General features: G+C 45.0%; 1 protein-coding gene across 2 annotated transcripts in view; it reads left to right on the forward strand.

Moving 5' to 3' along the window:
• Positions 1-724: 724 nt before the first annotated feature.
• PDS5A (PDS5 cohesin associated factor A) overlaps positions 725-26,265 on the forward strand; it is a 172,892-nt gene continuing 147,351 nt past the window's right edge. The window contains exons 1-2 of one of the 2 annotated variants that reach the window (XM_074951525.1): positions 725-912; positions 1,689-1,859. In XM_074951525.1, the coding sequence (XP_074807626.1) occupies positions 886-912; positions 1,689-1,859 (198 nt within the window). In that variant the 5' untranslated portion in view covers positions 725-885. The remainder of the gene's footprint in view (positions 913-1,688; positions 1,860-26,265) is intronic. The other variant, XM_074951526.1, reaches the window with a different exon arrangement.

The following is a 26,265-nucleotide window of genomic DNA, read 5'->3' on the forward strand; positions in this document are numbered from 1 at the left end:
TGACTCGCGCGGAGGGGGCGCTCCGCTTCAGCAGGATTCCCTCGGGTTTCCTCTTCTGTTCCCAGCTCGACCTGCTGACCCGCCGCGCGGTTACCCCGTAAGCCTCGGGGGCAGCTCCGGCCCGCTGGAGCCGGAATGCCCGAGCAAGGGGTTCCCTCCCGCCCGCCTGTCACACTCGCCTAAGAGCAGCCCAGCCAGCGGGCGCGGGGGAGACACGGACAGGACCCTCGCCACACCCGGTGTGTGCCGGGTGCGTGCCCTCGTCCCGGGGCTCGAGGGGAAGGGGGGCTGGTGCCTGTGGCCCTGACACGCCGACGGTGCTCAAGCTGCTCTGCAGGGGACACGGCGGTGAGCAGCCCCTGGTTACCCCCTCACCCGGCGGGATAGGCCAGCCCCTGCCGCCAGCCGGCTCGGGACCGCTGCTGGTTTTGGCGCCAAGCGGGAGGCGGCGCTGCTGTGGCCGTGCCCGGTACTGCCTACCCCGCCGCCGCCGCCCTGCCGAGCTGGGCACAAGGCGCGAGGGAGACGAGCCGGGGCGCGGGCTCTACTGCCAGGCTGGGGCGGGGGGATCCCGGCTGGGCGGCGCTGCTGGGCCAGGCCCCGGGGGGCGGGGGAGAAGAGTAGCACGGAGCCTCCTCCTGGGCTGTTCTTCCCCGGCCGGACGGAGAGCGGCACTGTGTCCCCGCGGCGCGGCGCACGCTCCGCCTGAGCCGCCCCCTTTCACCCCCGCTCCTGCCGCCGCCGAGCAACCTCCTCCCCCCACCTCTCCCCGGGCAGGAGCCGCCGCCGCACCGCGAAGCAAGGAGGCAGCGGGAGCAGCCAGGGCGCCAGCCGGCCGGCGGTGGTGGAGCAGCAGCAGCACCCACCCGGCACGGAGGCTACTCAATGCTGCACCTTCCGGAGCTGCATGAGGTAAAGGCGGCTCCGGGTCCCGCTTCCCTCCTCCCAGCCCCGCGGCAGCACTGGGGGAGGGGGGCTCTTTGTAGGCTTCGCAGAGCTAGTTGGGTGAGGGGCTCCGGGGCGGGGTGGGGGCGCTGGGGCTGAGGACACCTGAAGTTGAAGGAACAAATGTAAAGTGGAGAGTGGCCTGGTCCCCTCCCGGGGGGGCTGCCCCCCTTTCCGGGGGGAGGTAGGGGCCAGGTGTGGGGCTCAGCACTTAGCTGCGCGGGACTGGCTGGCCGGCAGCGGGGTTTTGTTTGGGATCCCAGCCACCTCCTTCCTTTCCCCCCTCCCTCCAGTTGGTCTCTTTGCCTCCTGATAGTTTTGAGGCCTAACTGCTTAGGCCTCGTCTCCCAGCTCTGGGGCTTCTGTGACGGTCCTAGAGATCCGTTGGGGCCAGGATTTGGCCCACCCCGACCCCCCTTGGGCTATAATGGACTTTAAACTTGGGGCATCCTTTGATCTGGGTTAAAATTTCATTGTAAAATATGAGGCTGCAAACTAATAATGTTGGGCTGGAGAAGCCCCGCACTGAAAGGAGGCGCTGGAAGAGGCTGGAAAGGCAGGAGTTTGGGGGAGAGAGGTGGCTTTGTGAGGGGCGTCAGTGAAGCCCTCCCTGAGGGCTGGGGCTGCAGGATTTTTGCCCTCCTGATATTTAGTGGGGCCTTCTGTGAATTGAGGTTTAGAAATGGAAAAAGAGGGCTGAAAGTCGTCTCTGTTCCGCTGAACTTTTGTTTTCTGACCGATAGAGGCCGGTAGAGGACTGTGGAGAAGGAAAGTTTATAACCAGTGGCACCAGGATGGACTTTCCTGCTACCCAACCAAAACCTCCTGCCGATGGCAAGATCATCTACTATCCTCCCGGAGTAAAGGAGATCACAGACAAAATTACTAACGATGAGGTGGTCAAACGGTTGAAGGTAAGTGTCTCTTCTCCTCACCTCTCAGCATTTGTCCCTTTAAGCACTATCCAAACTAAACAAACATTTTCATCTCTGCCTTGGGAGTTCCAGAGTTTTTTGATGTAGTTGAGATGCATACCACTTACTTCCAGATCCTCCTGGCAAAATTTGTATTATTTCTTTTTCAAAGGTCTGTGATTTACTTTTGTCAGTTTGGTACTATATTGCCATGTCTGCTTTTATATATTCACCTAAAGTGGTGAGGGGTTGAATCATCAGTGTTCTAATTTGTGTGTTTTGTAAACTAATATTTTAATTTGGCATGAAATAAATTAAACTACCCACAAGGGGTTAGAAGTGGAATTGTAAATATTAATTACAGGAAGCTAAAATTGTTTTTAAGTATGACGATTACTGAGAGTTCCAGGGGTTTGAAAGGTTTCAGAGTAGCAGCCGTGTTAGTCTGTGTTCGCAAAAAGAAAAGGAGTACTTGTGGCACCTTAGAGACTAACATTTATTTGAGCATAAGCTTTCGTGAGCTACAGCTCACTTCATCAGATGCATTCAGTGGAAAAAAAGGGGTTTGAAAGATGTCATAGTCCAAGCATAGCATGATGGGAGTTGATTATATTATACACAAGTAATTGTAGTTTAGAAAGCGGGCTATTATTGATTATAAAGTTACTTGTTATTAATTTATAGCACATGATACAAACATAGAAGCTGCATTTCTAGAGTTTCACAACTAGACTTATTCTTCTTTGTGCACCGACTGCTGCTAAATTATATAAAGATTATAACATTTTGTGTTTAGACTATTCAGGGCTTGTCTACACTTGAGGGATAATTCAGATTAAAGTAGCATGTGGATTTAGAGTGAAATAGCTGTTCTGGAATAATTTCATGTGTAGATAAGCCCATAGTGTAAATAAAGTCACACAGTTGTTAAACTTTCATAAGTAAGAGGGATTGTCACAAGTATTTTTCTCTCCTTTTTTGGTTTGTTTTTGTTTTGTGGACTCTGACATTTACAGAAGGCTTTAAATCAATTTTTTTCCAGTGCAGAACATACAAATTTGCCTTGTTAACTTTCGTGCCATGGCATATTATTTTTAAATATATGCTGAAAATAGAGGATAAAGTCAGGTATTGATTAAATATCAGGATCACTCAATTGATAGTATTGTAGTCTTTGGGCCAGAAAATTGAAGATTCAAGTCTTAAACCAGGATTTGGGTCTATGCTCAGAATGGTATACTATGTAGTACTAGGAGGTTTCTGGCTGTCTAATCTGATTATGTGGCTCCCATCACTGTGGTAGCTGGGTGTCTCACAAGTATTGAAAAATAGAACTAACAAATTATTCTTTAATCCTGTAAAAGAAGTAACTTGATTAGTTTTATAGTTGATGTGAAAAAATGTTCCTGTGTATTTAAAAAATGTATTTAAGAAATAAGTTTTGCATTTAATTCTGGAAGTGGCAAGGCCTGTGATTATCTCTTGCATAAGTGAGTTCCATAGTGTAGTTCCATCTCATGTGAAAGCTCTATATCTTGCACTCATGAACCTTACCAAAAGTTAACTTTTTTCGTTGTTCCAATGGAACATAATTATAGTGGTCATGATTGTAGAGGAAATGTCTACGGACTGGCTCTGGCTAACTATCTCCAAAGGGCTTTGAATGTTAGGACAGAGATCTTGAACTGGAGTCTATAGAGAATGGAAAGCTAGTGTAGTGTGTGGAGAACATGGGCAAAGTGTTCATAGGTAAAGTGCCATTTCTAGATAATTGTAATATCAAGTCTGGAAGTTATGAATGTATAGAACACTGTGGCCAAGTCTATGTCTGATATGACATAATTATCTGGCCATGGATGGAAGAGGATGTCTTTCTCCCCCCTCTCCCCTTCTCTGTAAGAAAGCATGCTCTTTTAAAAACAAACATTAACTTTTAAAAACTCCACTAGAAACAAGTTTTTTTGTAGGTTTTGAAAAAGAAACCTTTACAATTGAGGCATAAATTAACCTGACAGTATACCATGAAGCTGAAGTCTCTGTCAGTCTCTGGTGGCTGCCTGTGTGTAAACTAAAGATGCCATGGCTCTCTTTGGAAAAATTAGAATATGACTTTGTGTTTTGGCCATCTTTAGGCCTGTCCACACAGTTTTTGATTCTCTACCCGGTGAAAGGCATGGTCAGCTTAACTGGTTACAAATCCGTAATTTGATTTGTGTCTGCACAGCTTTCTGCCATCAAAACTGTATTTTGTCATCCAGACCTAGTACTTGTAATAATGTGTTTATCATTGCAGCTTGGGGCATTCTGGGAACCTGTCCCATTGTGCGTCATTAGCAGCAGTCTGAGCAAGGATTTTTTTTTTTTTTTTTTTTTTTTAAGTTTTCTTCCCCCACTCCCTCTTTTTGCCTATGCTTATGGGTGGTGAATGAGGCTGATCTGCTGCTTACAGTGTTCAGAATCTGGACAATGTTGTGAGCACTATATCCAGCGAAAAAGAAAGTGATGAGAATTCTAAAATGGCTTGCATCTTCTGGATGATGAAGCGAGGAAGGCCCTCACGGATAGCATAGGCATATGGAATAGAATCAGACTCTTAATGAATTTCATTGACTTCAATGTGTATTGGAGTAGACCCATAAATTGGTACCCTTGTGACATGGATAAAGTTCATTTTGGATGTCTTAACTTCACGGTTATTGGAGAACTAGTTTTAATTACTAGTGCCATGGTTGGAGATGTGTCCATACTGCAGAACTGTGTGCCTAATTGGTTAAACTAAAGTGTGCCACACTAGATAGCTAGCAGGTGGTGGACAGTTAAGATTCATATGTTAACCATGTACTGTGTGGATGCAAACTGTTTTAAACCAGATATGCCTCTAACTGGTTAAAGACACTAAAAAGTTGCCATATGATTGCCATCTTCATCCCGTTCAGCTCTAAGAACAGGTTCCAAAGTTAAGTGAATTATCCCAAATAAAAATGTCAGTTTACCTACACTGTCATTACACGATCGGTATTTAATTCTTTACTTTATAAAGTGCTTTGGGATAACTTAAGCATGGAAGTTGTTTTATAAATTCACATTTGGCTCTGTTGTAGATTAACTTATTAAAATAGCTTTTTAAATTGTCCATAGTTAAATAAGAACATAAGAATGGTCATACTGGGTCAGACCAGTGGTCTGTCTAGTCCAGCATCCTGTCTTTTGGCAGTGGTCAGTGCCAGATTGTTCAGAGGGAATGAATAGAACAGTGCAATTATCAAGTGATCCCCTGCTGTCCAATCCCAGCTTCTCACAGGCAGCGGTTTAAGGACACCTGGAGCATAGGGTTGCATCCCTGACTATCTTGGCTGATAGCCATTGATGGATTGTCCTTCATGAATTTATCTAATTTTTTGAGCCCAGTTATAGTTTTGGCTTTCACAACATCCCCTGGTAATAAATTCACAGGTTGACTGGGTATTGTAGGAAGAAGCACTTACGTGTGCTTGTTTTAAACCTGCTGCCTGTTAATTTCATTGGGTGAACCCTGGTTCTTGTGTTATGTGAAGGGGTATATAACACTTCCTTATTCACTTTCTCCATACCATTCACGATTATAGCCCTCTATCATATCTCTCCTTAGTCTTCATTTTTCTAAATTGAACAGTCCCAGTCTTTTTAATCTCTTCTAACATGGAAGCTGCTGCATATCCCTAGTAATTTTTGTTGCCTGTCTCTGTTCCTTTTCCAATTCTAATGCATCTGTTTTGGGATGGGGTGACCAGAACTGCATGCAGTATTCAAGGTGTGGGCATACCATGGATTTATATAGTAGCATTATGATATTTACTGTTTTATCATCTATCCCTTTTTAATGGTACCTAACATTCTTGGTTCTTTTGACTGCTGTTTCTTATTGAGCAGATGTGTTCAGGGAAGTATCCACTATGGCTCCAAGATTTTTCTTGAGTGGTAACAGCTAATTTAGGTCCCATCATTTTGTACTTTTAGATTTAGGATTATTTTTTCCAGTATGCATTACTTTGCACTTATCTGCCATTTTGTTGTCTAGTCACTCCGTTTTGTGAGATTCCTTTGTAACTCCTCGCAGTCAGCTTTGGACTTAACTATATTAAGCTATTTTGTATCATCTGCAAACTTTTCCACCTCCCTGTTCACCCCCTTTTCCAGATAATTTATGAATTTGTTGAACAGCACCTGTCCCAGTAAAGTAGGGTGACCAGATAGCAAGTGTGAAAAATCGGGACCTGGGGTGGGGGAAAATAGGTGCCTATATAAGAAAAAGCCCCAACTATTGGGACTGTCCCTATAAAATCAGGCCATCTGGTTATCCTATAGTAAAGATCCCTGGGGGACACAACTATTTATCTCTCTCCATTTATTCCTACATTTTGTTTCCTATCTTTTAACCAGTTATGAGAAGACCTTCCCTCTTATGACTGCTTACTTTGCTTAAGGGCCTTTGGTGTCGGATTTTGTCAAAGGCTGTCTGAAAGTCCAAGTATGTTAGGTCAGCTTGTTCGTTTTTTTGTTGATACCCTTAAAGAATTCTAATAGATTGCTGAGGCATGATTTCCCTTTATAAAAGCCGTGTTGACTCTTCCCCAACATATCATGTTCATCTACGTGTCTGATAATTCTGTTCTGTTCTATCATTTCAAACAGTTTGCCTGGTGCTAAAGTTAGGCTTAACGGGGTGTAATTGCCAGGATCATCTCTGGAGCTTTTTCAAAAAGTTGGCATCACATTAGTTATCTGCTGGTCATCTGATACAGAGGCTGATTTAAGCAATAAGTTACATACCAGAGTTGGTGGTTCTGTAATTTCATATTTGAGTTCCTTCAGAACTTTTGGGTGCTTTATTACTGCTTAATTTATCACTTTTGTTCCAAAACCTTCTCTATTGATACCTCAATCTGGAACAGTTTCTCAGATTTGTCACATAAAAAGAATGGCTAAGGTGTGGGGATCTCTCTCATGTCCTTTGCAGTGAAGACTGGTGCAAAAAATTCATTTAGCTTCTGTGGAGCAACCTTGTCTTCCTTGAGTGCTCCTTTAGCACCGTGATCGTCCAGTGGCATCCCACTGATGGTTCATCAGGCTTTCTGCTTCTGTTTTGCTTAAAAAAAATTCTTTGCTGTTAGTTTGTGTGTCTTTTGCTTGTTGCTCTTCAAATTCTTTTTGGCTGCCTAATTATGCTTTTATACGCAACTTGCCAGAGTTTATGCATGTTTTTATTGTCCTTGGTAGGATTTGACTTCCAGTTTTTAAAGGATGCCTCTTTGCCTCTAACCACCTCTTTTACTTGGCTGTTTAGCCATAGTGGCATTTTTTTTGGTCTTCTTCCTCTTTGTTTTTTATTTTGGGTATACATTTAGTTGGAGTCTATATTATGATTTTAAATAGTTTCCATGCAGCTTGCAGGCATTTCACCTTTGTAACTGTTCCTTTTAATTTCTTTTTAACGAGCTTCCTCATTTTTTGTAGTTCCCCTTTTTGAAGTTAAGTGCTATTATGGTATTTTCCCCCCTACAAGGTTGTTAAATGTAATTATGTTATGGTCGCTGTTACCAAGTAGTTCAGCTGTATTACTTCTTGTACCAGATCTGTGCTCCACTTAGGACTAATATTGCTAAATGTCTTTTCAAAGTCCATGCTTGGTTATTCTTGGCAATGTAAACAAAAATCTCTGATATAACTTCATCAGTCACATGGAAAAACTTTAATATAGTTACATATAAATTGATGTAATTACCATCAATATTATTCACTAGTAACTTAATGATAGACTTACTTAAAATGCCATTATTAAGTCACAATTATAACAAATGTTTACATAATGAGCAGTGCAAAACTATCAGAGGTTGTCATGCTGTATGCATCTTCTGTACCACTCCTTACCATTATCTACCTGTTGAATTTTTTTAGTAAAAAGAGAGCATGAAATGTGACCAGCTGAGACAGTTTTGCACCATTCACTATGAAGTTTGGGAAGTTTACGTTTGTGACAAGGCTGGGGGGGAAAGCACTTATAGCACTTTACGATGTTTGTTTTTATATACAGTGATTAGTGTAAACAGCACTGTATATATAGTAGGTGAAATGTACCAAATGTCTAACAGGTCCATGTAACTGTGTGACAGAGATGAGATTAGAATTTTGAGGTTTTTTTCTCTCCCTTGTGATCAGTTAATTAGACATACTACTTTTCTTCACCTAAGGGAGACAGGTGCTAGCAGAGTGTTTTACTGTGATGGTTCCTTGATTTTGGAACTCGCTCTCTTCTCCTTGCCTTCTCTAGGATCTGGCCCATTAGTACCTGGATTAGTTAGCATTTGCAGCATGTTTGGAAGTTACTTTTCTCCAGGAGTTTGGTTAGGGCATGGGCTGAAGGCTGGGGGAGTTTGGTTAGACTTATTTATCCACATATTAGCTGATAGATATTTGTGTCAATGTAGGATGAGCAGTGTCTTTCCCCTTACCTGTTTGCCTGTCTTGTCTAGTTTTATATTATGAGCTCCTTGGAGCAGGGCCTTTGTTCCGTTTTCTCTGTTTGGAATCTGCTATTGGAAATAATTACTTTTAATAATAGAATATATTTTATATTATGTGTGTTAATTTATGGAATTGGTGCTTGGAGCAGAGGAAGAGGCTCTCTAAAGGTCTCCAAACATATGGAAATAGTCATGTTGAGAGTACCTAAAGAATATGAATTGGTGTGTTATCTACGCAGAGAATCTGGTAACTGGCATTGGACATGAATGTGTTTGGAGATTTTTGTGTGTGTTTGCTTTTTGAGAAAAAAGCATCTGTGTTAAATACCTTCATTGATAATTGTAGCCAACTAGTACTTAATAATGCTGTTTTTCCAATAACATATCCGAAGTTCCAGGTCTTATCAGTATTTTCATGACTTAGGGCCCCAATCCTGCAAACACTCACTTCTGTCCTTAACTTTATGCATATGAGTAGTCTTGTTGAGGTTGGTGGGATTACTCAGGTGTGTAAAAACCACATCTTTGCCACGCTCCAGGAGTTTGGGATGCCAGAGAACTTCCTTCGTGTGATCCGAGAGGTGTACAAGGGATGCAACACCACCATTCGCTCGGTCGAAGGGGAGACCGCCAAGATCCCTATCCGGAACGGAGTTAAGCAGGGCTGTCTCCTCAGCCCCATCATCTTTAACCTCGCCATGGAGCTGTTGCTGCAAGCGATCTCCAATGGCACAGATGGCTTCAACCTCCACGTGAGAGGGTGAACGTCCTGGCTTATGCGGACGACCTGGTCCTGACTGCAGACGACCCAGAGAGCCTCCAAGGTTTGCTAGATGCCATCAGTCGAGCTGCCGACTGGATGAGGCTCCACTTCAGTGCAAAGCAGTGTGCAACTCTCCACATCGACGGCAGCAAAAGGGACTCAGTGGAGAAGACGGGGTTCCGGATCCAGGGCGAGCCCGTCATCCCCCTGGCAGAGGGGCAGGCGTACCAACACCTCGGCACGCTGACGGGTTTCCGTGTTCGGGAGACACCTAAGGACACCATGCAGGAGATCTTGCAGGATGCCGTCAAGATTGACCCCTCTCTGCTAGCACCATGGCAGAAGATAAATGCCCTGAATGCCTTCCTGATCCCCTGCATCTCATTCGTCCTAAGGGGATCAGCCGTGGCGAAGGTACCCCTCAACAAGGCAGACAAGATCGTCCGGCAGCTGGTGAAGAAGTGGCTGTTCCTTCCCCAGAGAGCCAGCAACGAGCTGGTCTACATCGCCCACAGGCATGGCGGTGCCAATGTCCCCCGCATGGGCGACCTGTGACATCGCGGTGATCACCCACGCCTTCCGCCTGCTGACGTGTTCCGACGCCATGGTAAAGAACATCGCAGAAAACGCCCTCCATGACCTGACAAAGAAGCGAAGCAGAGCCCCCTCCAACCAAGACATCACCACCTTCCTGAGCGGTTCCCTGGATGGCGAATTCGGACAGGACGGGTGAGACATCGCTTCACTGTGGTCCCGCGCTCGCAATGCCACGCATCGCCTGGGGAAGCACACCGGCTGCCTCTGGGAGTGGTGCAAGGAGCGCCAGGAGCTGGGAGTCCTGGTGCCACAGATCAGGTCTGACAACAACACCATAGTCATCCTGAGCACCAGGGGCATGCTGGAGAGGACCCTGAAGACAGCCATCCACTCACTGTACATGGAAACCCTGAAGCGTAAACCGGACCAGGGTAAAGCCTTCGAACTGACCAGCAAGTGGGACGCCAGCAACCACTTCCTCGCCGGGGGCAGCTTGACCCGTTTCGCCGACTGGCAGTTCATCCACTGTGCCCGCCTCAACTGTGTCCCGCTCAACGGAGCCGTCCGCCACGGGAACCGAGACAAGCGTTGCAGGAAGTGTGGCTACTCCAACGAGACCCTGCCCCACATCCTGTGCAGCTGCAAGCCCCACTCCAGAGCCTGGCAGCTGCGTCACAATGCCATCCAGAACCGTCTGGTGAAAGCCATCGCACCGCGCCTGGGGGAGGTCGCTGTGAACTGCGCCATCCCCGGTACTGACAGCCAGTTGCGACCTGACGTGGTAGTCACCAACGAGGCCCAGAAAAAGATCATCCTCATCGACGTCATGGTCTCCTTTGAGAACAGGACCCCGGCCTTCTGTGAAGCCCGAGCTCGTAAGCTGGAAAAATACGCCCCCCTGGCTGACACCCTTAGAGTGAAGGGCTATAAGGTGCAGATGGATGCCCTGATCATCGGAGCCCTGGGCACCTGGGACCCCTGCAACGAGTGTGTGCTGCGGACCTGTGGGATCGGTTGATGCTATGCACAGCTCATGTGACGTCTCATGGTCTCGGACACCATCTGATGGTCCAGGGACATCTACATCGGACACATCACCGGCCACCAACAGTATCAGGACATGTGACCCGGAACAGCATCGTGCATCAACTATGAGAAAGGGACCGAGAGACTTTTTCCATTGGACCATATGAACTAGAACCATAAACTCACTGAACATTAAATCTCATCAAATGAGGGTAAATCCATCCTCATCATCGTATCCATTCATTATACTCCACACCTGAACAAAGCCATTATATGAACAACATACCCTCATATCTCAATGTCTGTACTTTGACCTGTTAACCTTTTACCCCCAGTCGGGGATATTGCAGATTATGTATTCCTTATGCCATCTGATTCGAAACCGAACGTTGCACCCCTCGATAATCTGTACCTTATTCCCTGATAACCAGAAACTTCTATGCTTAAACTCTGTACCATTTCTTTTATTTTAACATCATCTTAATAAAATTATTAAGCACATTGCAGGATTTGAGGCTTACAGGAAAAGAGTAGCCTGGTTATTATAGAGATCCATAGATAATTATGCTAGCACTTCTGAAACTTCCGTTAATTGTACTTATAGTTGCAGTAAAGTTGCAGGGGCAAACTGAGTTTGCAAATGTTCTTGAGCTATTGTTGGGTACACAAGCCTAGGGCCAAATTCCTATTTTTTATTTTACTCGGTCTAATTCTTTCAGTTAGTTTTATGGTTGTAACAATCAACTTTCTCATTAACTATGACAGACCACTAGTCAGTGTATAAGAAATCATGGTCTGGCTTTCTTTTTATTAAAATAACAAGAGCAAAACAGAATGCTAGTGTGTTTGTTTTGCAAGCTCTCTGACTTTACTAATCCTAAAGCATTCACCTTATGTAGGCTTCCAACTAACCCAAATATTATTGGTCCATTAGAAAATAAAGGAATAAAGTACTTCATTTTTGGCCACGGTAATTTTCTTATTCTAAGTGCAGCAGCTACTAATGGCAAACTCACATCTCCAGCATTACTGTGATAGTTTCCTGGCAATAAGAGGGTAAGTTTATTAAAACAAGAGGGTCCCCAATGATCAAATGTGTGCATCAGCCCTGGTGTAGTTTGCCTAGTTTTATGGTCAGTCTAGTCAATAACCCCTTATAGTACTTTGCCTTAGGCATTATTTAATGGACACTATTCAAGGCCTACTCTGAATAAAGAATTATTAATTTTCTCATGGACTTTCCTATGGTGGTCCCCAGTATGGAATTGGAATGGTTCACAAACACACATGAATTAATCTTCATAACACCCCCCTTCTGAGGAGATGTACTGTCCCTGTTTTACAGATGGGGAACTGAAGCACGGAGAGATTAAGGTCAAAAGTGCTAATTAATTTTGGGTGCCCGATTTGAGATGCCTAGGACTTGTTTTTTTTAAAGTACTAAGCATTGTGTATATCACTTAATATGTTCAAAGTACAGCTCCCATTGACTTCAGTTACAGCTGTGAGTGCTCAGAACTCCTGAAATCAGTCCACAGGGTCTCAAGTTGGGCACCTAGAAAATAAGGAACACACAATTAATGATCATCTGTGAAAAGCTTTTAGTTTAAGTGACTTGACTAACATTACATAGGAATTGTCACAGGGATAGAATCTGGTTCTCCAGGGCAGCATTCAACTGCCTTAACCATGAGACCATTGTTTCTCTTCCTGCCTTATTCACTGCACACCTTCAAAGGGAGAGGAAAGATGGTCCAATGATTAGGTTGCTTGGGAAACCTGGGTTAAATTCTTAAAAACCTTTAGAGGAGCATTGGGCACTTTTGAAGGTCCTCTGCTCAGTGTCCCCTTCTGACTTTTAATCTTTGACCTTCACTCCTATTCCTTTTTTCTCATTCATTGTCCCAAGAAATCATTTGTGGCTTGGGCTTAGTGGTTCTTCCCCTTTGGTTGAATGGTATAGGGAAGGTAAACTGGAAACTTTGGTTGTCTGTCTCATAAGATAAGAACAAGGGGATATTTGATAAAATTAAAACTTGGGAAATTCAGAACTGATACTTTTTCATACAGTGTGTAATTAAACTGTGGAGCTTGCTGCCACAGGAAATCATTAAGGCCAAGGTCTTAACAAGATCTAAAAGGGACAGGACTTTTATATGGAATATCAGTAGTTTTCATAATTATAACAAGTTTTGTGGAAGGGATATTAAACCTTGTGCTTCAGGGCTTAAGCCAACCACCAAACTATTTGAGATCAGGATTAGAGCTAATGTGGTGTTCGTGTGCATCTAGGGGTGAAGATATCCCACATCTGCCTACTCCTGGGTTCTTGAACTTTCGTATGAATCATTTGGACTAGATGGACCTAGGGTATGGTCTAGAATTGCAGTTCTTATGTTCCTAATGCATTTGTTCCAAACTTGTGCATAGGAAACCTTTATACTAGCACATACCAGTTTGTATTTTACTCTGTATAAGATTAAACATTTATTATTTTTTTGTATTGGGATAATGCCTAGAGCAGTGCTCTCCAACCTTTTTACTCCCAAGATCACTTTTTGAATCTAAGGGCAACCCAGGATCTACCCCACCCCTTCCCCAAAGCTCTACCCCCTCACTCCATTCCCCCCCCCCCCCGGTTGCTTGCTCTCCACCCACCCTCACTCACTTTCACCGGGGTAGAGTAGGGGTTTGGGAGGGGGGTGTGGGCTCTGGGATGGGGTCGAGGGGTTCACAGTGTGAGAGGGGGCTCTGGGCTGAACCTAGGGCGGGGGATGAGGGTGCAAGCTTTAGGAGGGAGTTTGGGTGCAGGGTGGGGGCCTCCGGGCTGGGGCAGAGTGTTGGGGTGCAGGGTGGGGGCTCTGGGAGGGAGTTTGTGTGCAGGAGGGGGTACTGGGTGCTGGCTCCAGGAGGCAGTTGGGGTGCAGCGGGGGGGGTTAGGGTCCGGGGGGAGGTTCGGGGTGCTGGCTCCGGGAGGGAGCTCAAGGTTGGGGGTTGGGGTGCGGCCTCCTGCTGGGCAGTTACCTCCAGTGGCTCCTGGTTGGCGGCAGGTGTAGCGAGGCTAAGGCAGGCTTCCTGTCTACTCTGGCCCCACACTGCTCCTGGAAAGGGCCAAGGCACCTCTGTGGCCCCTGGGAGAGGGTGGGGGGCACGTGGCTTTGCGTGCTGCCCCTCTCGGCAAGCACCGCTCCCTCAGCTTTCCCGACCAATGGGAGCTGCGGGGGTGGTGCTTGCAGAAAGGAGGAGCGGTGCTTGCAGGCAGGAGCAGGGCATGGAGGGAGACGCTTGTCTCCCCACCCCCCAGGGCCTCACTGGCCACTTCCAGGAGAAGTGTGGGGCCAAAGTAAGCAAGGAGTTTGCCTTAGCGGCAGCCACACTGCACCACCGGAAATTGCAATTGACTGGGAGATCCTTTAGATAGACCAGTTGATCGTGATTGACTGGTTGGTGACCACTGGCCTACAGGCTTCAGCTGAGATCAGATCCACGTTGTATAAAAGGGTAAAAAACAATCCCCGCCCAGAAGAGTTTACAATCTAAAAAGACAAAACAGATGAATGGTGGGAGAAGAGAAGTGTGGCATTACGCCCTGTATTCTTCATAGTAATATTATTATGATATGAGTATGACATAATCATGATGTATTTTGTATAAGATAAGGCATGTGAGATATCATTGGAAAGGTTATGATTTACTGAATAGGGTTATTCTACTTGTATGCATATATAATTTTTGTATCTGAAGTTAGGAATATTATCTATGCATCTATTACAATTGTGTTTGCATTCCGTCTAGTGGGCATTCCCCACGTGTAATCAGTTTAGATAGCTAGCAGGGAAGGGCCATTAGGAAGAACAATAGGTCTTACAAGTTACTAATCTCCCACTGGGGAGTCTTCCTGGAAAGCTTTCCTGGGGACGTCGCAAACAGCCTCTGAGTCATGGCTGCAGTAGCCCTACAGCAGTGGTCCCAGAGGATGTCCCAGTCAATCGCAATCTCCGGTGGTATAGCGGGGCTGCTGCTAAGGCAGGCTCCATGCCTGCCCCGGCCCCATGCTGCTCCTGTAGAAGCCAGCGGGGCCCTGGGGGTTGGGGAGCAGGGGTCTCCCGTTGTGAGCTCCTCCTTTCTGCAAGCACCGCCCCTGCAGCTCCCATTGGCCAGGAATGGGGAGCTGTGGCGGTGGTGCTTGCAGAGAGGGGAAGTGCATGGCACCACGTGCCCCCTGCCCCCCCCTTCCCAGGGGCTGCAGGGGCTCGTTGGCCCCTTCCAGGAGCAGTGTGGGGCCAGGGTAGGCAGGGAGCATATCTTAGCGGCAGCCATGCTACGCTGCTGACCGGGAGCTGCCGGAGGTAAATGCTGCCCAGTGGGAGGCCGCACCCCAGCCCTGATCCCCCTCCCAGAGCTAGCATCCTGTACCCGGTCTTGCACCCCAACACTGCCCCAGCCCGGAGCCCCCTCCTGCAACCAAACTCCCTCCCAGAGCTTGCACCCCTCACCCCCTCCTGCACCCCTGCCCCGGGCTCAGCTTCCCACACTGCGAACCCCTCAGCCTGAGCCACACCCCCTTCTGAACCCCAACCGCCTACCCCAGCCTGGTGAAAGTGAGTGAGGGTGGGTGAGTGTGAGTGGTGGAGGTGGGGGCTGATTTGAGTGGGGCGGGGCCTCATGGTAGGGCTAGGGTAGATCCTGGGTTGCCCTTAAATTCAAAAGGTGATCTTGGGTGTGAAAAGATTGGAGACCACTACCCTGCAGGGACATGTGACCAAGTTTCCTGGTACTGGACTCCACGATAATACTAGTGGTTTTCCACTGATCGGGCATGGGAATCAAACTGGGAGACAAAGGATTCCTGCTATATGCAAAAACTTTTTAAGGCAGGGGAGTGACCTTATCATGGTTCGTTCTTCACTGACTCCCTGTCAAAGAGAGAAGACTGCTGGAAACACCTGAAAAACAAAAAGACTGATGTAGAGGAGAAGGGCTGAACCCAGGCTAGAGGGTTGTCTAGCCTGTGAAAGGAATATTTGGAGTTTTAAGCTGCAAGCAAGTGCAGTTTGCTTTCAGAAATCTCTGCAATCTGCCTAAAACAACATTTAGGATGAGAGTTTGCTATACATATCCCATTTCTTTAGTATATTAAGCTTAGATTGCATGGTTGTTTTATTTGCTAGGTAATCTGCTTTGATCTGTTTAGTATCCCTTATCACTTAAAATCTATTTTTTGTGGTAATAAACTTGTTTTTGTTTTTGTCTAAAACAGTGTGTGTGTCTGGAAATCACAACTTGGGGCAGAAAGCTGTGTATATTCCTCTCCACATTGAGGGAGAGGGCGAATTTCATGAGCTTACGCTGCACAGTTCTCTGTGCAGCGCAAGACAATGTAATTTTGGGTTTACGCTCCAGAGTGGGGTGTGCACTTGAGTAACTGGGCGGTTCCTTAGCTGAGCCTTCCCATGCAGAGCTGATCTCAGCATCTGTGTGTATTGCTGCAGCTGGGTTTGTGTTGGTAAAGTGCATTCTGAAGCCTGGGGAAGGGCTTGACAGGCTGCATAGCAGTACAGTTTAAAGGGAATCCAAGCTGGTGGGTCATGCGAGCTCAGTGGTACCCCAGTTCCAAATGGCACCCCAGGGTGGGTGGTGGGGGAGAACTCATCACAAGAGGTATTATCCCCATTTTACAAATGGAAAAGTGGGGCACAGAGAAGTTAAGCATCACACAGGAAATCTGTGGCAGAGCAGGCATTGAACCCAGATCTCTTGAGTCTTAGTAGCATGCCTTAATCACAGGACCAATCTCCTTCAAGTCTGGAAGACTTTATCTTGTCAGATTCAAAGTATTTTAAAATAAAAATTTGGGCCTAAGTCCATGATGTAAACACTTAATTCCAAGTGTTAGAACACATGGTGGATTAAAGATCTGGAAAACATAATATACTTAAAACGTCACATGTTCCAAGTGCTATATAAACATTAATCCTCAGAACAGTCCTGTCATATGCTGTGGTGGTGTAGCATATTGGTCCCAGGATATTAGAGAGAGAAGGTGGGTGAGGTAATATCTTTTACTGGGCCAATTTCTGTTGGTGAAAGAGACACTCTTTCGAGCTTACACAGAGCTCTTCTTCAGGTCTGGAAAAAGTACTCGGAGTGTCATAGCTAAATACAAGGTGGAACAGATAGTTTAGCAAGTTCTATCTGGGTATTTGGCGAAAACTTTACAACCTTATCCTCCATGAACCTACCCTAGGGAATTTCTACATGTTTCCCAAGATAAGCAAATTAGGAAACCCAGACAGACCCATCATATTTGGCCATAGCACTCTTACTAAAGGAATTATCAGGGCTTATGGAAACTATCCTCAAATCACTTACCACGCAAAGGGCCAGCTTCCTCCATGACACAACAGATTTCCTCCAGAAACTCCACAACATTAACAACCTCCCTCAGAACACCAGCTTGAATCATTCCATGTAGTTTTATCCCCATAATGCTATGTATGCTTCTCCTTCCACCAGAAAGCAAAATCTAGTTTTTAAATGAGCAGTAGGTACAAAATAGTTAACAGACCATTAGTTCACAATGTGTACTGAAGCCTTCTTGGTATTTAAAGAAACCAAACTTTGGTCCAGACTCTAAATTATGTAAACATTCTTAGTATCTGAAAGTCTTCCAGACTGTAACTATCTTAATTACCATTGTTACCTAAGAATTTAAAACACATGCTTATTGTTAGTGTCACTCAAAACAGTGTATGATTGCTGGCTCTGCAGCTGCAGTTAACTAATGAACACTATTCCTAACGGTATGCTGATGTTAGTCATTGGCTGCTGCAAAGATGTCTAATGTTTGTTTACTGCTGCAAAGATGTCTAATGTTTATTTACTGCTGCAGGTAAACAAAGATAGTGTTGGTCCAAAATGTGTGGCTGTGTAGCCAAAAAGATTGAAAATTCTGTGTCCTTAAATGTGTCACTAAGTTTTAAATACATATTTTATTTGCGTGGGGCAGATGACATGAGTGTGCTTACCTAATACATTTCTTAGAACTGCAATGTTGGGCTGACTTTTGTGGCTATATTGCCAAATTTAAGTTACACCAATTAAAATTTAGCATGACATTTGTTATATTTTAAACAATCTTTGTCTTGATGGTCATTCACTTGGGACCAACTGTCAGTTATATAGTGTTATGTCATATCACCTAACTTTAACTGTATTCTGTCTGCTTCTCTGAATAATTTTCAGACTGACCTTTTACTCAAACTGAGCAGCTGCTCAGTGTTGTCATGTACTACTTGTATGTCACGTATGTTGCAGGGCTGCTACTAGCAGGTCAGGCTTCTGTATTAGATATAGCCTGACTGCAGAGCTTACTTCTCAGAGATACACTCCAGATGTGTTCACTTTAAGATCCTTTAATGCTCTTCCAGGTATGGCAAAGGTTAGTTTTAAATAAGGTATTTTACACACAGCGCCACTTAGTGGCTGAACAGTATAATACAGTTTAGCATTCCATTATATCTCCCCCTGTAAGTTGTACATTCCTACCATTTACAAAATATACACTATCACACTACCTTTTGAAGTTTGGTTTAGACCCGTCTGTTAAGTATGACTTGATCGTACTAGTTTTCTAATTACACAACCCAAACATGTAACAACTTGGTCATCTGGCTGTCCATTAGTTGCAACGAGTGGCTGTGGTCGGTTTAGAATCTGAGTCACCTTGTTCTGTACCCATCATCTCTAGAGTTTGCTTGGTTGATTTGTTCTTTGTGGAAAAAACTGTAGATGTCAACGGTTTCTGTTAAACTCTCCCCTGTTGGTCTCAATCACACAGGATCTTGGTGCCAAATTCCTTTTCTTTACAACAATTGGAGGTATCCATAGTTTTTCTCCATCCAATTTGACACAAACACAATCACCACATTCTAGACCCAGCCGTTCTCTGAGTGATGTCTGTGGTAAAAGTATTCATAGGATCTTCTTGCCTTTTTATACGACTGGGCTACTCTCCATGTCTCAAAAAGAAAAGGAGTACTTGTGGCACCTTAGAGACTAACCAATTTATTTGAGCATAAGCTTTCGTGAGCTACAGCTCACTTCATCGGATGTAATAAATAGACTGGTTAGTCTCTAAGGTGCCACAAGTACTCCTTTTCTTTTTGCGAATACAGACTAACACGGCTGTTACTCTGAAACCTCTCTTCATGTCTGGCCATTTTAGAAATAAATTCTTTTCCAGAGTTGGAACAGTAGTTCTGAGTTGTCCTCCCATTAGGAATTTGCTGGACTATATCCAGTAACTGCTGTTGATCTGTAACTCCGAAGAGCAGGGAATGGATGTTCATGCTGTAGGATTTTCTTGGCTGTCTGTACAGCTCTCTCAGCCTCTCCGTTCGCCTGTGGGATGCTAGTAATATGATCAAAATCATATTTTGTTCGGAATGACTTAAATTCCGCTGCAGTGAATTGTGGTCCATCGTCCGTGAGTAGTGGTTTGGAATACCAAAATTAGCAAAGATACACTTCAGTTTCTTGATTGCAACATATTATGTCATTCGAGTACATTATTTCTGTATACCTGGAAAAATTAGTCCATTATGACCAGGTAATTATGTCCTCTGAATTCACATAAATTTGCAGCTAATCTCTTCCAAGGTCTATCTGGTAGGGAGGGTGTTGGTCTGTTAGTTTTGAAGTGTTCACATGTAGTACTTTATTGTTTATGTCCATGCAGATGCTCAGCCACCATACTGACTGACAGTTCATGGCATTTAGTTAATTCTTGGTGTCCTTCGTGGATGAGGTTTAGGATTTCTCCTCTCATTTTGTTTGGAATTCTGAATGCAGTTGCCTTTTTAATCATGACTCCTTTTGACTTGCTTAATTTTCCACATATCACAAAGTAGTCTCTTGTTACTTCCTTATTGTCCTTTAGATACATTAGTGCCGGCTGGCCCAAGTAACTTAAAACTACTTGAAGTTGCGTGTCTGTCGAGGTTGCTTTTTGTAGCTGATGTAGTCTCTCTTCTGACACTAGTCTTGGGGGGAGGGATAGCTCAGTGATTTGAGCTTTGGCCTGCTAAACCCAGGGTTGTGAGTCCAATCCTTGAGGGGACCATTTGGGATCTGGGGCAAAAATTGGGGATTTGTCCTGCTTTGAGCGGGGGGTTGGACTAGATGACCTCCTGAGGTCCCTTCCAACCGTGGTATTCTATGATATGCCATTATGTCATCTTCGAGCTCACAGGTAGTTGAGTGCTGGACTCTGTGACAGTGTCTGCTACCGCTAGATTTTTTTGAGGAACATATTTAGCAATCGGGTTAAATTGCATTAACCTTAGCAATAGACATTGGCATTCCAGCAGTGTCTGATCCAGGTTTTTTTTTCCATTGATCAGGGTTACAAGAAGTTTATGGTCTGCTATCAGTGTAACCAAATCCAATCCACACAGCTACCTTTAAAATTTCTCAAATGCCCATATGCTTGCCAGGTACTCCTTGCCAGTTGGTGCATATTTTCAGCTTCTGTGAGTGTGCGAAAGCAAAATGCAGCGGGCCTGTACTCAGAGCAGGGGTGGGCAAACTATGTCCTGCGGCCCATGTCTGGGCCGTCGGACCTTTTAATCCGGCCCTTGAGCTCCCGCTGGGCAGTGGGATCGGGGGCTTGCCCTGCTCTGCGCTCCAGCCAGAGAGCAGGGTCCAGGGCTTTCTGCGCAGCTCCCGGAAGTAGAGGTATGTCCCTCCTCCAGTTCCTATGCCTAGGGGCAGCCAGGGCTAGGGGCTTCCGCACGCAGCCCCCACCCCAAGCGCCGCCCCCCACAACTCCCATTGGCCGAGAACCATGGCCAGTGGGAGCTGCGGGGGCAGTGCCTGCAGATGGGGCAGTGTGCAGAGCCGCCTGGCCGCACCTCTATTGAAGAGCTTGATGGGGGGACATGCCGCTGCTTCTGATAAGTGCCACCTGGAGCCTGCACCCCTGAGTCCCCCAAACGCCCCAGCCCTAGTCCTGATCCTCCCTCCAAACCCCTTGGTTGCAGCCTGGAGCACCCGCTTGCAACTCCGTCGGAGCCCTCAAACCCTGGCACCCAACTCACCGTCCCAGCCCTGATTCCCCTCCCACTCTCCAAACCCTTCAGTCCCAGCCTGGAGGACCCTCCTACACCCCAGAGCCCGCACCCCCAGCCAGACCTTCACCCTTCCCCTTGCACCCCAACCCCCTGCCCCAGTCCAGAGCCTCCTCCCACACCCTGAACTCCTCATTTCTGGTCCCACCCCCGAGCCCTCACTCTCTCCACACCCCAACCCCCAATTTCATGAGCATTCATGGCCCACCATACAATTTCTATACCCATATGTGGCCCTAAGGCCAAAAAGTTTGCTCACCCCTGACTCAGAGCCATGTTGTTACAACAGTATATACCATGTAGGCCATAGCTGCTTGTGTCCACACTGACCCTGAGGGTTTGTTCATACCAGAGTACTTGAGAACTAGAGCTGTTAGGATTTTTTTTACCTTTTTAAGGCAATTTCTTGATTTGATCCTATATACAATATGTGCTGGATTTTAATAATTCATTCAGTGGTTTTGTCACTGTAGAGAGGCCATGTATGTATTGTCCAAGGTAGTTTACTATGACCAGTCCATATCTCCGTTCTGATACATTATCAGGTGAGGGGGGTCTGCTGCTGTCTGAACTTACAAGACGGCATGCAGACATGCTCTCAGCCCCCCAAAAACCCACTCTCTTTCCCCCAACATACACACAACACACTCCCTGTCATACTCCACCCCTCCCAGATTGAAAAGCACGTTGCAGCCACTTGCATGCTGGGATAGCTGCCCATAATGCATCGCTCCCAATGCTGCTGCAAGTGCCGCAGATGTGGCCACGCCAGTGCGCTTGAAGCTGTCAGCATGGACAGACTGCAGTGCTTTCCCTACTGCGCTCTACGAAGGCTGGTTTAACTCAAAGTGCTCTACATCTGCAAGTGTAGCCATACCGTAAGAAGTAATGGGATAGGAATCCTGCAAGGTATATGTATGCTGTATGGCTCAGCATTGTCTTAGTTATTTATGCTGGATCTCCTTGCAAATGTCCAATATCACCAAATATTCCATCGAGTTCTTCCATCTTTCTCACTAGGCCTATCATGATTGCAGATAGAAGGTTGTTGGCCTGTGGTCCTTTGGTCACATACACTCTGAATGCCTAGCTTTTGTCTTTACAAGTTGTTTCTGTGATGAGCTGGCCCATGCAGTTCAGAATACCTTCAGGGGCTAGTCAGAGCTGTGTCAGGTGACCTTAGCTCTGGGAGGAGTTGAAGGTGATTGTAAGTCACCTTCACCTTTTGAGATGACAGTGACATCCAGCTCCTGAGTCAATTTGAAAGTCAATAGTCTTCTATGAATATTCAGTTTCACACTCCAGACAGGTTTTTGTCATCAGAAGTGGTAGATCCCAGAAACAATTGCCTTTGTCCTTAATATGAGTCAAGTCACTGACTCTTTTGGTGCAGCAAACCACTGCAGAATGTCCATATTTTGTGCATGTACTGTGCCTCTGGCTGGATATTAGTCATCTCTTGGGATATTACTTTTTCCACATTTTGTGCATGTAGGTTGGAATTTGTCCCTCTTAGCCTGGGATTTATCTCTCGTTGTCTCGGGGGGTTTAGGACTTTGACTTTTAGCACTCAAGTGTCTGTTTACAAATTCTAAGCTAGTTTCAGGCTTTTCAAGTTGCTCCAGACTTTTCTTCTGTTTGACTAGTTCAAACTGCTTTGTATATTTGTATAGCTCTGTCCAGGTTTAAGTCCGGCTTCAATTGTAGCTGCTGTTGAAAGATTTTTCTGTTAACCCAATCACCAGCCTGTCTCATACTTTTATGTTTGGCAGTTCCAAAATCATAGTTTTCAGCCAGTTCATGCAAAGCTTTTATAAAACATTTTCCCCTGGTTCTTGAATTCTCTGGTAAAAACATGCCCTTTCATAAACCACATTTCTCTGAGGTGTAAAGTATGTATCAAACGTAGCCAGAATCCTTTCATAGTCATTTGTGACAGTCTTCACTAAAGTCAAAGGATTTAAAGATATGCTCTGCCTGCTTCCCCATAGCATAAATTAAAGAAGATACCTGAATATCTCTGGTTTCCGGGTGGAGCTTTTTAGCAATTCAGAATCTTGCGAAATACTGGTTCTAGTCATCCATTGTAAAGGTTTGTCAAAACTGAAGTTTTGTGGGACATTGAGGAGTGACATGTTGATAATCCTATAACCTTTGTTGCTTTGTTCACATCTGGCAGTAGTGTACTTCTGACACCCTGTAATCTTGTACATAGTAAGATCCTTTAATATTCTGCCAGGTATGGCTAAGATTAATGTAAATAAGGCATTCTCACACAGCGCCACCTAGTGGCCGATCAGTATAATACAGTTTAATGTTCTGTTACTAGGGCCCTACCAAATTCAGGGTCCATTTTGATCAATTTCACAGCCAGAGGGTTTTTAAATTGGTCAGTTTCACATTTTCAGATGTTTACATCTGAAATTTCATGGTGGTGTAACTGTGAGGGTCCCAACCCAAAAGGTACCCGGATGTGGGTCTGATTTCCCCCCTCAGCCTCCCAGCAGCCCTGCAGGAGAAGAAGTAGTCCTGTACCTCCCCAGCCTGGCGGGGGTTTGCAGCTAGGAGCCCCCCTGCTGGGTGACTCCCAGCAGCAGGGAGAGATCAGACCCACTTCCACAAGCCTCCTTCTGCTGTAGGAACCTCTAAGGCTGCTGCCCAGCACTGGAGCTTCCTGCAGCAGGGAGAGGCACTGGGAGGTGGGTCTTATCTCCCGCCTCCCCCCGAGAGCAGCCCTGCATGGGAAGGACAAGTCCTGTCCCTCCACAACCTGATGGGGAACATGCTTAATTGTCCACATACCCAGTAGCAAGGGGGAGATCAGATTTTATGGGGAAGGACTAACTTCATGGTGCGTGATGCGTTTTTCCCAGCCATATCTATTACAGCTGATTTCAGCTACTTTAAGTGGAGTCTCCTATATTATATTGTGTTTGGGTTGTACTGTAGCATGTGGGGGCAAGATGTGTATGATGTCTGTCCCGTGGGACTCGTGTGTGTGTGTGCATATGGTTTTTTAAAATGTGATTCATGAAGCTGTTCAAGCAGGGGGAAGAGTTTGTAAATTCGTTTTCAATATGTATGAAGGTGTTCTGAAATAGTATTTGATACTTTCTTGTAAACCAATTAGTATAAATAATTTCAGAATCAGTTGATAGTCAAGAGGTTTGAAAAGAGAATGAAAATAGAGAGAAATATCTATGAGAATATTATAAACAAGGATTTGGATGAAAAATATTGAGGCTATTTTTTTTTAAAAAGCTGGCGATAGCACATGAAAAATGGCCACTCTTCCTTTTTTAGTTTGGGTTGGGTATTAGGACTTAATTGCAGTTGGCATTAATCAAATAAACCCTGTTCTTCTGAAAAGAATTTTTAAAACCTAGGTGGCTTAAATGTTTATATAGATATATCATCTATTTAAACCTGCCAAACCAAAAAAACCCACAACAATATGATATTGGTTGGTTTACTAATTATTACACACAACATTATGTTAATAATTACAAGAACTACTTTAACGTCTCAATTTTAAAAATATTGTTGCTTTCTGTTCTAATTGAACTCTTAAGATTACTAAACTGAAAGATTAGAGAAAACATTGCATTTTTAAATTTTACTTTGTAACTATAAGGTAAACTTCCTGTTTAACTAAAAATCTCTTACAAGTAGTTAAAATGTCTCAAAACATGATTACTGAGCATTTCAGTTAAGTGTTTAATCTTTTCTTTGTTTCTGTTGCTCCCCAGAGTTATTGGTGGTTGGTTGGTTGTTTTTTTTTTTTGTACTAGGATTCAGGATCATGATGATACTGTTAACATTAGAGCAGATTTTATCTGTGGGGTAAAGTAAACTAAAGTTGTATTTCTGGGAGGCACTCAGCATTGTATAAAATTGGACTTGCCACTTGCTCATGTGGAGAGAGTATTCTGTCCAGAGCATGCTAGGATGGCTTGGTGAGTGCAGGAAGTGTACAGTTACATGGAGCTCACTCTCTGTTTGTACTTTCATTTGTTTGCAGATTACCTATCCAAAAATTACCTTGCAATGCTTGCTAATTTTGGATGTGATTCTGCAGCCTTTACTTGCGTTGAGTAGTACTCTGTCAACATGAGTGAGGGGTTGCAGACTAGGCTTTGTGTTTGGGCTTTCTTCTGTTCCTTATATGAGTGGGAGGCTTTTGGGAAAATAGATTACTTAAAGAATGCTAATGAACTGATTGAGTTTTCAAGTCTTAGTGTGTTAAATTTTTTTAACTGTTTGTTTATTTAGGAAGTATTAACAGGTTTCCAAATCCTTGCCATGTAAATATCAGGAACAAAAAATAATGATTACAACAGTGAGTTTTTACTTAGAGACATTATACAGGAATATCTTTATCAGAATTCTCTATTTAACATATAAGAATATGAGTATCATTACAACACCTATTATATGTCATTTCTAGAGATTTTATTAAATTGAGTGAAATCTCTGGTTACACATTTATCAGACCAGCTATATCTATCAGAAGTTAACATTTTTCCCTCATAGAAAAGGTTCTACCTCAACACCATGGGAGGGGATTCTGCTCTCCTTACTTGTTGATCCCGAAGAAGAGCAGAGAGTGGAGGATGGAATTCTCAAAGCCATATTCAAATTATGGGAGTTCCTACCAAAGATCTATTTGCAGCAGCTCAGAATGCCAAGTGCCCACAGTATTGCTCCCAGACAGGATTGGGATACCACTCGCTAGGCTATGCTCTCCTCCTAAAATGGGAGGCACCACTGATGTATGCATTTCCCCCGACTCCACTCCTAAACCGAGTCATTCACAAGATCAGGCAGGACAAATCCAGGGTCATTCGCATTGCATGCACATGGCCCAGACAAACGTGGTTCCCATACCTGCGCCAGATGGCAGTGAAACTTCCTCAAACCCTTCCCTTAGTGACTCACCTATCACAGAATGCGTGACACATTCGTCACCCCAACTTCGCAGTACTCCACCTCAAGGCCTGGTTAGTCCATGGCTGACGGGAGTCGAGAAGGACTGTTCTGAGGAAGTGAAAGATATACTACTGAACAGTCAGAGACTAAGCACAAGAAAAACACATATCCATAAGTGGAAACGATTCTGCAGTTGCTGCTAGGACAAACCGATCTTTCCACAGTCAGCCGAGAATCCTCGACTATATACTGGGGCTTAAAAAATTGGGACTATCCACAAGCTCCATCAGAGTACACTTGGCTGCCATCACCTCCTTCCATGACAAGGTGGACCGAGTCAGTATATTTGCCCACCTGACGATTAAACACTTCCTTAAAGGCATAAAAAACACTTATCCCACACTAAGAAACCCTACACCCATGTGGGACCTCAGCTTTGTTCTGCGCGGTCTCGTGGGAAAACCGTTTGAACACTTTGCAACTGCCTCCTTGTTGCACTTATCAGTGAAGGTGGCTTTCCT

The sequence above is a fragment of the Natator depressus genome, chromosome 4 (assembly GCF_965152275.1).
Source record: "Natator depressus isolate rNatDep1 chromosome 4, rNatDep2.hap1, whole genome shotgun sequence".
NCBI lineage: Eukaryota > Metazoa > Chordata > Testudines > Cheloniidae > Natator > Natator depressus.